Source organism: Tachyglossus aculeatus, chromosome X3 (genome assembly GCF_015852505.1).
Source record: "Tachyglossus aculeatus isolate mTacAcu1 chromosome X3, mTacAcu1.pri, whole genome shotgun sequence".
Taxonomy (NCBI): domain Eukaryota; kingdom Metazoa; phylum Chordata; class Mammalia; order Monotremata; family Tachyglossidae; genus Tachyglossus; species Tachyglossus aculeatus.
In genome coordinates this window covers 13,684,570-13,698,902 of record NC_052099.1, presented here as the reverse complement: position 1 = coordinate 13,698,902, position 14,333 = coordinate 13,684,570, and the positions used below count along the sequence as shown (strand labels likewise).

At 48.9% G+C, this 14,333-nt stretch overlaps 1 protein-coding gene across 1 annotated transcript in view; it reads left to right on the top strand.

Annotated features, from left to right (window-relative positions):
- Nucleotides 1–404: 404 nt before the first annotated feature.
- UGCG (UDP-glucose ceramide glucosyltransferase) overlaps nt 405–14,333 on the top strand; it is a 73,588-nt gene continuing 59,659 nt past the window's right edge. The window contains exon 1 of the mRNA XM_038770239.1: nt 405–554. Coding sequence (XP_038626167.1) covers nt 457–554 — 98 coding nt within the window. The 5' untranslated portion in view covers nt 405–456. The remainder of the gene's footprint in view (nt 555–14,333) is intronic.

Genomic DNA, 14,333 nt, shown 5'->3' with positions numbered 1-14,333 from the left:
CCCGGAGGAGTGTGGGCGGAGCCTTTGGGGGGCGGGGCCTGGAGGGAGGCAAGCGGAGCTTCTTGGGGGGGCGGGCGCGGAAAGGGGGCGGAGCCCGGAGGGAGGTGGGCGGAGCTTCTTGGGGGCGGGGCCCGGAGGAGCGTGGGCGGAACCTATTGGGGGGCGGGGCCCGCAGGGAGGTAGGCGGAGCTTCTCGGGGGGAAGGGGGCGGAGCCGGGAGGGGTGGGCGGGGCTTCTTGGGAGCGGGGCCCGGAGGGATGCGGGCGGGGCCGGCCGAGCGTCCCGGGCTGTCCGCACCGCCGGGGCCGGGCCAGCAGTCGGGCCGAGCGGCGGAGGGGACGGCGGCGGGGGGGGGGCGCCCCACCAGCAGGCAGCGGGAGGGAGCCTCCCAGGGCGGGCGGAGGCACCGAGGAGCCCAGACCGGAGGCAGAGGCGGCTACTACAGCGGCCCCGGCCATGGCGGTGCTGGACCTGGCGCTGGAGGGAATGGCCGTCCTCGGCTTCACCCTGTTCGTCGTGCTGTGGCTCATGCACTTCATGGCCATCGTCTACACGTGAGTTGGGGGCGGGCGGGGGGGGGGAGGACCGGCGGGGCGGGGGCGCAGCCCAAGTTGCCGCAGGATTCCGGCTGGATGGCGGGCGCGGGGCGGGGGGGGGGGGGGCTTTGCAGGGACAAAAGAGAGGCTGCACCCCGGGAGGTGCAACTTGGAAATAGGTCGGAGGGGGGGGGGGGCAGGTGGTGCGGGTTTGGGCGCTCCATTGTCCTCCTTTGCCCCCCCCACGGAGGGTGGAAGCCCCCCTATTTATTTATTTATTTGTACATTTCTATCCTATTTATTTGATTTTGTTGGTATGTTTGGTTCCGTTCTCTGCCTCCCCCTTTTAGACTGGGAGCCCACTGTTGGGTAGGGACCGGCTCTGTGTGTTGCCAGTTTGGACTTCCCGAGCGCTTAGCACAGCGCTCTGCACATAGGAAGCGCTCAATAAATACGATTGATTGGTTGATTGCCCGGCCCCCCCCATTTCGGTGGGCGTAGATGTAGCAGCTCGGGGGCTGCATCCCTCCCCCCCCTGGACGCCCATTGTGGCATCTGGAAAAGAAGCCTGGAATCCCTCGGCCCCGATTTGTATCTATGTTTGTACATATTTATTACTCTATTTTACTCGTACATATCTATTCCATGTATTTTATTTTGTTAGTCTGTTTGGTTTTGTTCTCTGCCTCCCCCTTTTAGACTGTGAGGCCACTGTTGGGTAGGGGCTGGCTCTAGATGTTGCCAATTTGGACTTCCCAAGCGCTTAGTGCAGTGCTCTGCACATAGTAAGCGCTCGTTATTTATTTATTTTACTTGTACATCTCTATTCTGTGTATTTTATTTTGTTAGTATGTTTGGTTCTGTTCTCTGCCTCCCCCTTTTAGACTGTGAGGCCACTGTTGGGTAGGGGCTGCCTCTAGATGTTGCCAATTTGGACTTCCCAAGCGCTTAGTGCAGTGCTCTGCACATAGTAAGCGCTCGTTATTTATTTATTTTACTTGTACATCTCTAGTCTATGTATTTTATTTTGTTAGTCTGTTTGGTTTTGTTCTCTGCCTCCCCCTTTTAGACTGGGAGCCCACTGTTGGGTAGGGGCTGGCTCTAGATGTTGCCAATTTGGACTTCCCAAGCGCTTAGTGCAGTGCTCTGCACATAGTAAGCGCTCGTTATTTATTTATTTTACTTGTACATCTCTATTCTATGTATTTTATTTTGTTAGTCTGTTTGGTTTTGTTCTCTGCCACCCCCTTTTAGACTGGGAGCCCACTGTTGGGTAGGGGCTGGCTCTAGATGTTGCCAACTTGGACTTCCCAAGCGCTTAGTGCAGTGCTCTGCACATAGTAAGCGCTCGTTATTTATTTATTTTACTTGTACATCTCTATTCTGTGTATTTTATTTTGTTAGTCTGTTTGGTTTTGTTCTCTGCCACCCCCTTTTAGACTGGGAGCCCACTGTTGGGTAGGGGCTGTCTCTAGATGTTGCCAATTTGGACTTCCCAAGCGCTTAGTGCAGTGCTCTGCACATAGTAAACGCTCAATAAATACGATTGATGATGATGATGTATATATGTTTGTGCATATTTATTACTCTATTTATTTTACTTTTACATCTCTATTCCATTTATTTGATTTTGTTAGTCTGTTTGGTTTTGTTCCCTGTCTCCCCCTTTTAGACTGGGAGCCCACTGTTGGGTAGGGGCTGGCTCTTGATGTTGCCAATTTGGACTTCCCAAGCGCTTAGTACAGTGCTCTGCACATCGTAAGCGCTCAGTAAATACGATTGATGATGACATCTCTATTCTATTTATTTGATTTTGTTAGTATGTTTGGTTTTGTTCTCTGTCTCCCCCTTTTAGACTGGGAGCCCACTGTTGGGTAGGGGCTGCCTCTAGATGTTGCCAACTTGGACTTCCCCAGCGCTTAGTACAGTGCTCTGCACATCGTAAGCACTCAATAAATACGATTGATGATGATTTTCCGCCGATCGGGAACAGTTTTCCGCCCCCCCCCCCCCATCGTTTATTATGGAGGGAGGAATGCGCCCTTTTGCAGCTCCCACTTGGAAGTTTCTGCAGGCTGGAGCTGGCTCAGGAAAGGCAAGGGATGGATGGTCTGGGTTGGGTTTTGGGGTTTTTTTGTTTTTTTTTTTTGTTTTTTCTTTGGTGGGAGAGGAATCGCCCTGCTCCCGAGAGTGTCATCATCCTGTATTAGGGAGGAGAGGGGATGGGGGAGACGGTTCATTGTATCACAGGCCTGTCTTGTCTTCCCCAAGCCTTTCTTTCCTCCACTTCCCCCCGTCGTCAAATCCATGCACAGTAGAGTTTCCACTCTCTTCCGATCGTTATCCGGTGCCCGTTGCTGGAGAAAACGATGCTACATTGTGGGGAAGGAGAAGGAAAATCGGGAAAAGGCGGCGGGTTGGGCCCGCATGGAGCCGGCTTAGGACAGTGTCATATATGTTGCCAACTTGTACCTCCCAAGCGCTCAGTCCAGTGCCCCGCACACCGTAAGCGCCCAATAAATAGGATTGATTGATTGATGGATTGTCACCCAGCCAACTCTTTTTAAGAACGGGGGGGGCTAGGCCTCTCTGGACCCGAATTGGACCGTGCGGGGCGATTGGGAGAGCATTTTTTATTTTTTTACGAGCCGATATTCCGGGGCTGGAAGATCAAACTGGTATGTGCGGGGGAGGGGTGTTAGGTTTTTGAACAACGTCGGTTACTTGGAAGAAAAGGGGCGTCCAGAGGGTGGTCCTGTTTTTGCGATTTCATGCGGAGCCCGTGACAAAATCCCAATGGTCTTGGTTATTTGGGGAAAAAAATAGCAGGGGTTAAAGGGAGGATAGGCATTTCTCCCCCGTTCACTGCTGTAGTCTGGGCATTTCCCGAACTGAGCCAGGTCTCTGCCGCTACGTCTTTTTTCTTTCCTTTCTTTCTTTCTTTCTTTCTTTCTTTCTTTCTTTCTTTCTTTCTTTCTTTCTTTCTTTCTTTCTTTCTTTCTTTCTTTCTTTCTTCCTCCCTTCCTCCCTTCCTTCCTTCCTCCCTTCCTTCCTTCCTCCCTTCCTTCCTTCCTCCCTTCCTCCCTTCCCTTCCCTTCCCTTCCCCTCCCTTTCCTTTCCTTCCTTTCTTTCTTCTTTCCTTCCTTCCTTCCTTCCTTCCTTCCTTCCTTCCTTCCTCTCTTCCTCTTTCTTCCCTTCCCTTTCTTCTTTCTTTCTTTTTCTTTCTTTCTTTCTTTCTTTCTTTCTTTCTTTCTTTCTTTCTTCCTTCCTTCCTTCCTTCTTCCTCTCTTCCTCTTTCTTCCCTTCCCTTTCTTCTTTCTTCCTTTCTTCCTTCCTTCCTTCCTTCCTTCCTTCCTTCCTTCCTCTCTCTCTTCCTCTCTCTCTTCCTCTCTCTCTTCCTCTCTTTCTTTCTTTCTTTCTTTCTTTCTTCCTTCCTTCCTTCCTTCCTTCCTTCCTCTTTCTTCCCTTCCCTTCCCTCTTTCTTTCTTTCTTTTTCTTTCTTTCTTTCTTTCTTTCTTTCTTTCTTTCTTTCTTTCTTTCTTTCTTTCTTTCTTTCTTTCTCTTTCTTTCTTTCTTTCTTTCTTTCCCTCTCTCTCTCTCTTTCTCTCTTTCTCTCTTTCTCCCTTTCTCCCTTTCTCCCTCCCTCCCTTCCTCCCTCCCTTCCTTCCTTCCTTCCTTCCTTCCTTCCTTCTCCACAAACCCACCTGCCACACTGTCCATATTTTTAACTTTGTTTCTAGCTGATTTCGATCTAGCCGATCGAAAACTGCCAGTCGGAAGTTTGAGACGCGAGTCCCAACTTGAAAAAATAATGGAAATTGCTATTTTTGGTGGCCAGGTGTTTAAAAGGTTCCAGCTCCGTAAAGGCTTTGGAATAAGGAAAGCTACTCCGTAAACACAGGAAACTTTGAGGGGAGGGGAAAAGAGCCGAGGGAATAAAAGCGGCTCTTTGGGTTAAAATAGCAGAAGAGAGATGCAGAATTACATAATGGCCGGCCCGGAATACCTTCTTTGTCAAATTCATAAGAGGTGGGTTTTTAGATGACATTAGGGGAAGTAGTCCCGGGCGATCCAGGTATGCTTGCTTTTTGTGACTGGTTTGAAGGTCCTTGACCAGCGTATGAAAAAATGAGCCCAGTTTTCCCAGCGCCTGAAGTCACACCCAGGATTTGTGGTTTTAGGCCCTTGGAAAGAGCATCTACTGTTTCGCACCACTAGAGGACTGTTTAGGAAATTTCTGCAGTGTTCACACAATGTAGCTGCAGCAGATAATCCCTTGTTGGTTTAAAAGGGTTTATGCTTCTCGAAAATGCCTATTACCGTCAGGGAGTAACTTCAGGCACTAGGAGAATTAGAGTCACTTCCTCTGGAATCCGTGAAACCGACTCGCAAGGGGTTTCCTACAACTTTCTCCGTAGAAGATCGTGTCTGGGGGCTCCATCGGGACTTCAGACTACGGCCCCCACTGGTTCCATCGGTAGGGTTAGCTGGCGCCTTGGGAAACGTATACGGGTGAAAAGCTGTATTTAAAAAAGAACCCCGGAAGCATCCGAATGGAAAGCGCCGAAAGCTGCGAGGGGTTGTGTTTCACCGGCTTCTTTACGTTTTTTAAATGCCCAGATTGAGGAACGTTTTCGAGTTGTTCGGAATCAACTTCCTACCGTGAGAGTTGACGGTTTAAAGGAGGAGGACGTTTCAGGGAGGGAGAAGAGTGTGAACCGAGGGTTGGTGTCAGAAGGGATGAGGATGAGACACGGTGAGTGGATTATCTTGAGAGGAATGAACGGGGGCAGCTGATCTTGAGAGGAATGAACGGGGGCAGCTGGAGTGCAGTGGGAGAGAGTGGGTAAGTTGGAGAGTGAAAGAAAGCCGATCGAGTACTTTAAAGCGAAAATGGTCTTTTTTTTTTTTTGCCCGACTTAAAGGGCGTAACCATCGGCCTTTAACTCAATCACGTGCCCCATAGTTCTTTATCCTCTCAGGAGGAGGATAATTCGGGTTATGTCTCGGGGAAAAAAAGAAGCATTGTCCAGCAATCAATCAGTGGTAATTACTGCGCACTTACTGTGCGCAGAACGCTGTACTGAGGGCTTGGGAGAGCTCAGCACACAGTGGAGTTGTGATCCTTGTCCTCAAGGAATCTGCGTCTAGAGAAGGATGAGAGAATCAACTGACAGAGAGGCAACCGTATGTTACAGTCAATACAAAAATGGCAGTGGGAGCGAGGATGCCAGCTTTGCATTTGGAGCGCGGAACTGATCTTAGGAGCCCGGGATGGCCAGAGCGTTGCGGGAGAAGGCGTGGAAAATGAGGGCACTCGAGTGCCGACCTCTTACCTCTCTGGTGCTCCCCTACGTACTCAGTGAAGCAACTCAGCCCGCCTGACGTCGTCCTCGTTGCCACCCTCCCCTGCAGAGCGATCGATGGATCGATGACGGTATTTCTTGCGCGCCGTGCGCCGAGCGCGGGACCAAGCGCTTGGGAGGATTCAGCGCAGCTGAAGTAGCGGACGGTCCCCCGTCCGTCGCGGGCTTACAGGCGAAAGGGCCGGGTTGGGGTCTGAGTCCCGCCGGCGGAACTGAAGAGATGGAGCCGTCGGCTTTCTGCCTCCGAGAGATAGCCAACCTGGAGATGCTCACCCTACCTTCCCTACAGAGCGACGCCCAGCCCACGGGGGCAGGCACCCTTGGTCCGGATGGAGTTGGCGCCAACGATTCGGGAGGACCCCTCTGAGTTGCGGTCATCGCCCCGACGCCGAGGGGGGTCCGGCGGGCGTCGCGGAACCCCCTGGGCATCGACAGGGTCCGCGAGGATTTTTCATAGGGCCAGCTTGGCTCCGTCACCAATCCCGTGAGGAATTTTGGTCGTCTCTGGAGAGATGGGACGGTGGGGGCTGACTGCGGGAGTCCTCTCGGCTCCCTTCTGAATCTAGTTCCAGCTTTTGACGCGGCAGGTGTCGTGTCAAAGCTTCATAAGGGGAAGATTACGCTCTTCCTATGCACTTTTCAGCTGAAGGGAGTGATGCACTGGGTCACGATCGGTGGTACATCCGATAAAGTCACCAGGCGGTCGGCCGTGCAAATCCCAACTTTCCCGGGGCCACTGATAATATATGACTGGTGAGGGCTGAAGAATACTGATTTCTGTTTACTAGCTCCAGGGACTCGAGAGGTGGGGAAACACTGTGCTGAGTTGCAAGGTCGACGTAAGTATTAATGTATGCATCAAACTTGTGGGCAGTCGGCTACCAACTCCGTTGTATGCTATTCTCCCGAGCATTTAGCAGAGTGCTCTGCACCCAGTAAGCACTCAATAAATAAGATCGATCGATGCATTAGGGAAAAAAAAAACACCTTTTGAATGTGTTTGGAAAAAAATGAACATAATTTTAGTAGCTTGATGATAAGGATAGGTCTGATGGACAGAAGAGAGTATTTGGGTAGAAGCATCTGTTTATTTCTTGAGTACTAAAGGCAGCCTGCTATACAAACTTGAGCAGATTTTACTGTTAACTGAAGTAGGAAGAGATATTAAAATTATTTTTCAGATTTCGAAAAAGTTGGGTGAATCATTTTGTCATTGCCTTGTTTTCTACTAAACGTAGCGGACCGTGAGCGACGGCAAAAGGAAAACCTTGAGCAGTTATACTACAGGCAAGCCATCTGCCATGTTTAATAAAACTATACCCTGTTATGTATGGGTCACGGGTTCCAATGCCGGCTCTGCCGGCTGTCAGCCGTGTGACTTTGGGCAACTCGCTTCACTTCTCTGGGCCTCAGTTTCCTCATCTGTAAAATGGGGGTGAAGACCGTGAGCCCCCCGTGGGACAACCCGATCGCCTTGTAACCGCCCCAGCGCTTAGACTGGTGCTTTGCACATAGGAAGCGCTTCATAAATGCCATCAGTCATTCATTCGGTCATATTTATTGAGCGCTCACTGTGTGCAGAGCACTGTACTAAGCGCTTGGGAAGTACAAGTTGGCAACATATAGGGACGGTCCCTACCCCACAGCGGGCTCACAGTCTAGAAGGCGGGCTCACAGTCTAGAAGAAGTCATCATCATTGTTATTATGTAATATTGCTTGAAATTAATGTCTTATTTTACTAAAGATGAAACACAATTCATCGTTTCATCGGGATGTAGGGGAAATACAGCTCTCATCCATTTGATCATTCCTTTCAGCAGAATTGTTTTGCAAGGCAATCTCACGGTGGCTTGTAAAACTAGGCTAGCTTCTCCCTTATGGACAGGGATCGTGTCTACCAAACTGTTGTGTTGTACTTTTCCAGGCGCGCAGTACAGTAAGCGTTCAGTGAAGACTACTGATTGAGGAATTTTCTTGGCACAAATAGGCTCTCAACAGTAGCAGATTGAATCAGGAGTAGGGTTTCTTTCATTCGTCTTTTCCCTCTCCGTTACCCCTGACAAAATTTGTTTCCTGTGCAAAACAAGCTAACCACAAGCACAGGTTAAAGTTCGTGAGAACTTTTCAGTTGCGACTTATAAAGAGCCCAGAAGTGGTCTTTCTGTACACGGTGAGTGCGTCAGTGACTTGACGTTCCCTCCTCTGCTCTGCTGTTGCCTTCTCATCCTCCTCTTTGTTCTCCTCCTCCTCCTCCTCTAATGCCACACTGGCTCAGGTTGTGTACTTGCCAGGCTACAGAGCCAGACCCGGAAATAACTGGACCTCGTGATTTTGACTATTTCTGGAATCTTCTGAGTTTAAAATCCTCCGTGTGTGTCATTTGGGTAGCTGGAATCATTTCTCAGAAAGTAGAAGGAATGTTTGAGTAAAACTATCCCGCATTCCAAATTGCCCATTACTCATTAGAATGCCTTATTGGTCGAGGCCAAAGATACATACGTCCAGCCCGGCATCTGATGGTGGCAACCAGAGGACACTTGGAGGCATGTTTATCGAGCAGCTGTGGAGTGCAGAGCACCGTATGAAGTGCCTGGGAGAGTGCCCCCGTAGCAAAACGCGTATTCCAAACCCTCAGGAAGGTTACAGTCTAATGGAGGAGACAGGCAGGCACAGATCATTTACAAATAGCGTGAGCGGGAGGAAAAAACAAGACTATAATAGCGGCGTGGCTCCGTGGAAAGAGGCCGGGCTTTGGAGTCAGAGTTCATGGGTTCAAATCCCGGCTCCGCCACTTCTCAGCCGTGTGACTCTGGGCCAGTCGCTTCACTTCTCCGGGCCTCAGTTCCCTCATCCGGAAAATGGGAATGAAGACCGTGAGCCCCACCGTGGGACAACCCGATCGCCTTGTGACCTCCCCAGCGCTTAGAACAGTGCTTTTCACGTAGTAAGCGCTTCATAAATGCCATCAAAAAGAAGTAAAGCAGATATGTATTTACAGCATCCTTCCTTGGGACTTCTGAATATGCGTGTATTCAGTTCCTTCGGTTTTAGGGTGGTTTTTGACCTGGTGAATTTGAGGTGCCAGCCAGACATCCAAGTGGAGAGAAATACCACAGCAGTACTGAAAATTAAAAAAAAAACTCCCTACTTAGACCGTGATCCCCCTACGGGACGGGGACTTTGTCCGACCCAATTCATCGGTATCTACCCCAGCCCCGAGTAATAGGCCAAAGCGCCCAACAAACCCCATCAGTAGAAGAAGGGATGAATAAGGAAGAGATGTGAAATGACTTAGCTGAGGAGAGCTTGGGACTAGTTAGGTAGATTCAGGAGGCAGCCACATGGAGGTTGCGGCTGAAGACATGGGAGTGGAATCGCTCCTAAAAAGAGGGAGTGTAAAATGGGATTAGGGAACTCGGTAAAGAACTTGGCGGGACACGCACAGTTAAGGGATGAGAGGCGGAAGAGGAGCCAGGGAATGAGACGGAGGTCGGAGGAGAATCAGGTCCGTACGCGCATGTGAAACCTAGCGGTAGCCGGTAATGTTTTATAAAGGAGAGAGTGGACCGCTATGTCCGAGGTGACCGAAAAGTCCAGGAGGATTGACAGAGGAGAGCCCATTAAATTTGGCTCTGAGAATGTCATTGGTGATGTTGAAGAGTGCGGTCTCAGTGGAGCGCGGGTGGCTCAAACCCGATTTTGGTGTCTCGAGAAGTGAAGTTAGGACGTGTCCAACCTATTCACAGAGTCTGGTTGGGGATGTCTCCCGGTCTCCCGAGCCCGTAACCGTGGCATTATCCCCGACTCCTCTCTTTCATCCCACCCACGTATTCAAGCCGTCACTCAGTCCTGTCACTTCTACCTTCACCACGTCGCCAAAATCCATCCCTTCCTCTCCGCCCAAACTGCTACCGCATTAATGCGACCACTTATCCCATCCTGCCTTGATCATCGTATCAGCCTCCTTGCCTCCCGTCTCTCCCCACTCCAGTCCATACTCCGTTCTGCTGCCCGGGTCGTTTTCCTTCAGAGGTGTTCAGACCGTGTCACTCTGCTCCTCAAGAAACTCCAGTGGCCGCCCATCCACCTCTGCATCAAGCAGTAGCTCCTCACCATTGGCTTTAAAGCTCTCAAGCACCTTGTCCCCTCCTACCTCTATTTAGCTGTAACTTATTCATTTTTATCAATGGCGATCTCCCCCTCTAGTCTGTGAGCTCGTTGCGGGCAGGGAATGCGTCTCTCCGTTGTTATGCCGTACTCTCCCAAGTGCTTAGTGCAGTGCTTTGCACACCAATAAACGTGATTGAATGAATGGATGAGCGACGGATGAAAATACAGCATGAAAGCTGGACGTAGCCGTTGTCTCTGAAGTCTGAAATAATCTTCTGGCCCACCCTTTGCTCCTCGATGGTTATCTGGAATTTGGACCTAATGATTGAGACTTTATTGAATTTACCTCCCCTGTTTAAAGTTCTGTAGAGAAGTTTATGGGGCATGGGAAGGGAAGAGTTTAATCAGTGCAGTGTAACAGAAAGCTGAACTGTAAGTGTAAGTAACAGTAGGCTTAAAATACAAGGGAGTTTATATTGAGGCTCTTAATTTGTCTTGTAAAAAGCATTTGATCCTGGGTTTAGGAACTGTGAAAGGCAAATTTAGATTAGGCAAGCATACAAGGCTAGTTGATCACGGAGGTGACTGGTTTTTTGCTATTGTTGACTGAGAGGGAGCGGAGTCTTTCATAGAGGCCTCTTTTGGGGTCGTAGAGCCGAGGTAAGATAGTTCTCTGGTTGCCTGCCTTCAGGTTTGGAAATCCGGGATTCTGGCAAAATCTAATTTCAGTAGTTTGAGAGATCATAATCTGGGGTGTGGAGGGAGAAGAGATTGGACTAGTAGGGGAGAGAGAGCTTATTGAAAACTTAGAGCCAATGGTTAAGAGCAGAGAGAAGTGGTTTATTTACCCTTTGGGGTTTTGGAGAAGTGGGGAAATAGGCGCAGAGCGATATTTCTAGACTGTGAGCCCGTTGTTAGGTAGGGATTGTCTCTGTTTGTGTAGAGCACTGTACTAAGTGCCTGGAAAGTACAATTCAGCTCCGCCACTTGTCAGCTGTGTGACTTTGGACAAGTCACGTAACTTCTCTGTGCCTCAGTTGCCTCGTCTGTAAAATGGATATTAAGACTGTGAGCCCCACGTGGGACAACCTGATCACCTTTTAACCTCCCAAGCGCTTATAACAGTGCTTGGCACATAGTAACCGCTTAATACATGCCATTCTTATCATATTATTATAAATACCATTGATTAATTGATCGATTTTGGGCAACTGCTGCTCTGAAAAAAGGAATGTCCCCATGCTTAGATACCTAGACTTTATTGAATTTACCTCCCCTGTTTAAAGTTCTGTAGAGAAGTTTATGGGGCATGGGAAGGGAAGAGTTCAATAAAGTTTACTAGCCTGAAAACTGGGTTACCAAATTTTTGGTTGTGATAAACATTTAGAGGGGTGTGCCATCTATATTCAAGTCACTATGTAGATACGTTTGTACAGATTTCTTACTCTACCTTACTTGTACGTATTTATTCTATTTGATTTTGTTAATATGTTTTGTTGTGTTGTCTGTCTCCCCCTTCTAGACTGTGAGCCCGCTGGTGGGTAGGGACCGGCTCTAGATGTTGCCAACTTGGACTTCCCAAGTGCTTAGTACAGTGCTCTGTACACAGTAAGCGCTCAAGAAATGCGATTGAATGAATGAATGAAGGAATTCAGCAACACAGTAAGCGCTCAACAGATACAATTGAATGAATCTGCCTTCTGCTCCGATGCCTCCGTGGGGCTCAGGCCAGTCAAATGTGCCGCTCCTCAGCTCTTTGCTCCTCCCCAACTGTCCTGTCCCCTCTTCTCACTCGCCTCCGGCTCGTTGACCCTGCCGTTCCCCTGGCCTGTAACTCCCTGTCTCACCAAATCTGCCAGGCCGCGGCTCCTCCCGTACTCAGGGCCCTCCTAGAACCCCCACCTCCTCCCAGAAGCCCTCCACATTTAATCACAGTCCCCCGAGTCACATCAACGCTATGTTACGCCAATCCTCAGCACCTGGGCACGTAGGTATTTTAAGCGACTTATCAGGACTCCACTATTTACAGCAGCCTGGGAGTCAGAGGTCGTGGGTTCTAATCCCAGCTCTGCCACTTGTCTGCTGTGTGACCTTGGGCAAGTCACTTCACTTCTCTGGGCCTAAGTTACCTCATCTGTAGAACGGGGGTGAAGACTGGGAGCCCCACGTGGGACAACCTGATTACCTTGTATCTCCCCCAGCGCTTAGAACGGTGCTTGGCACCTAGTCAGTCAATCAATCAATCGTATTTATTGAGCGCTTACTGTGTGCAGAGCACTGTACTAAGCACTTGGGAAGTACAACCTCCAGTTACCTCATCTGATTGATTGAGACTGTGAGGCCCAAGGGGGAGCAGGGGATGTGTCCAACCTGATTACCTTGTATCCACCCCAGCGCGCAGAACAGTGTTTGGCCCGAAGTAAGCCCTTAACAAATACTATAATTATTACAGTTTTTATTACTTCTCTGTCCCCCTTTAAAGCGTCAACTCTGTACGGGCAGGGGGACATTTTATTTGCCTCTGTTCCTGATACTACGACTGCTGCATGGCAATGATTCATCTCCTGCCACTTTTTATGGAAAGCAGACCGAGGCACTCTGGTGAATTCGGAAATTAGATTTGGGAGCCTAAATTTCGGTGTCTCTCTTTTTCCAGTTTCAATTCTCAGGCCACGGCTATCTTGAGCTTTGGGGGAAACAATTTCAGAGTACGGTAGTGCTATTCTGTGGAATTATGCTTAATTTTTACTGCTCTTGAGGAATACTTAATATTGGCAGATTCTTTACGTTATTATTGAGAATTAAATCCCCAAGAGCCCCTCAGAGAAATCAGTCAATCAGTCAACGGTATTTGTTGGGTGTTTACTGTGTGCAGAGCATTGTACTGATATTCTCTAGAATCATTTTCTTAGCGTCACAGAGTATGCTTAGCAATTGGCATCAGATTGGGAGTATTTTGTAGTTGTTGAATTAATGTGCCCTCTCCAAACGCTGGGATTCTGTGGTTTTATCAAAGGGGAATTTTTGTTATCTTAGTTGCTCCAAGGCCTCTAGTTATTTTAATTATTAGGTCAGGTAGGTAACCTTTTTTTTATCGCCATCTTTAAAGATTATTGTTGCCTATATGCAGTATGATCCTGTAGATCCTGAGGGAAGCGAGGGTGATGGTCTAATAATTTCCCCCCATCGTTCGGGTGGTAAATGAGCTACGTTATATATTCTTTCAATAAAGTGCTGTATCAAACTAGTGAAATTCCTAAATGGATGGACATGGAATTGGAAGACCGTAGGTTTTTTTGAGGGCAGAGATCGTGTCTACCAACTGTATTCTACCGTCCTTTCCCAAACATGGAATACGGTTCTCTGTACGGAGAAAAGCACTCAATAAATAACATCGGTCGATAGAAAGGGAGGGAATATTTACGTGGAGTTCAGTACAGTGACTTTTGAAAACTTGTCCGAGTCTGATGGTTATTTTTCGTGGTCTCGTGATCAGCGGGGTGGATATCCTCTTTGCAGGTAACTTTGAGCTTCTTTTAGACATCAGACCCCAACTCGGGATTTTCCCCCTGCTTGGCAGGCTGGGTCACTATTGCTTGACAAGAGGAAAAATCTCTATCTCAGGAGACCTATGAAATTAAGTGACATATGTGGTACATCTAAGGATTTTTCTTTCTTCCCCTTCTTCCATTTCTGCGCTAAGCATTTTTTTTTTTTTATTACCCTTCTGCCGTTCCCCTCTTGGCCTGATCTTTAGGCCTGGCAAGTCAACTAACTGGCGTTGCTTAGCCTTCTGCTGGAGGGCTAAATATATTTTGGGATTGCGAACGAAGGTTTGTGCCGCAATATTCACGCTCTCTCGTCCCCGCCAGGCGTGATCCCTCCGCGGCAGTGTCCCACAAGTGAGTAGGTGAACGAGGGACTCCTTGGGGTCAGAGAGCTTGTATTTTCTCTCTTTTTTTCCTCTATTTTCTCTCCTTTTTCTCACTCTGTTGTATTTTCCCAAGTGCTCAGTCCAGGGCTTTGCGCGGAATAAGTGCTCAGTAAGTACCACTGATTGATTCCATGGCTAAACCAACTGTACAAAACCCATTTTTGGCCAGAGTGCAGCTGCTCGTTGCCCCTCTAGACTGTGAGCCCGTTGTCGGGTAGGGACCGTCTCTGTATGTTGCCGACTCGTACTTCGCAAGCGCTTGGTACAGTGCTCTGCACGTGGTAAGCGCTCAATAAATGCGATTGAATGAAATGAATGACTGCACCTGTGTCAGTCGGCTATTTTCAGTATTCCTGCCGATCCTGTCCATTATGTGAGCTGTCCCA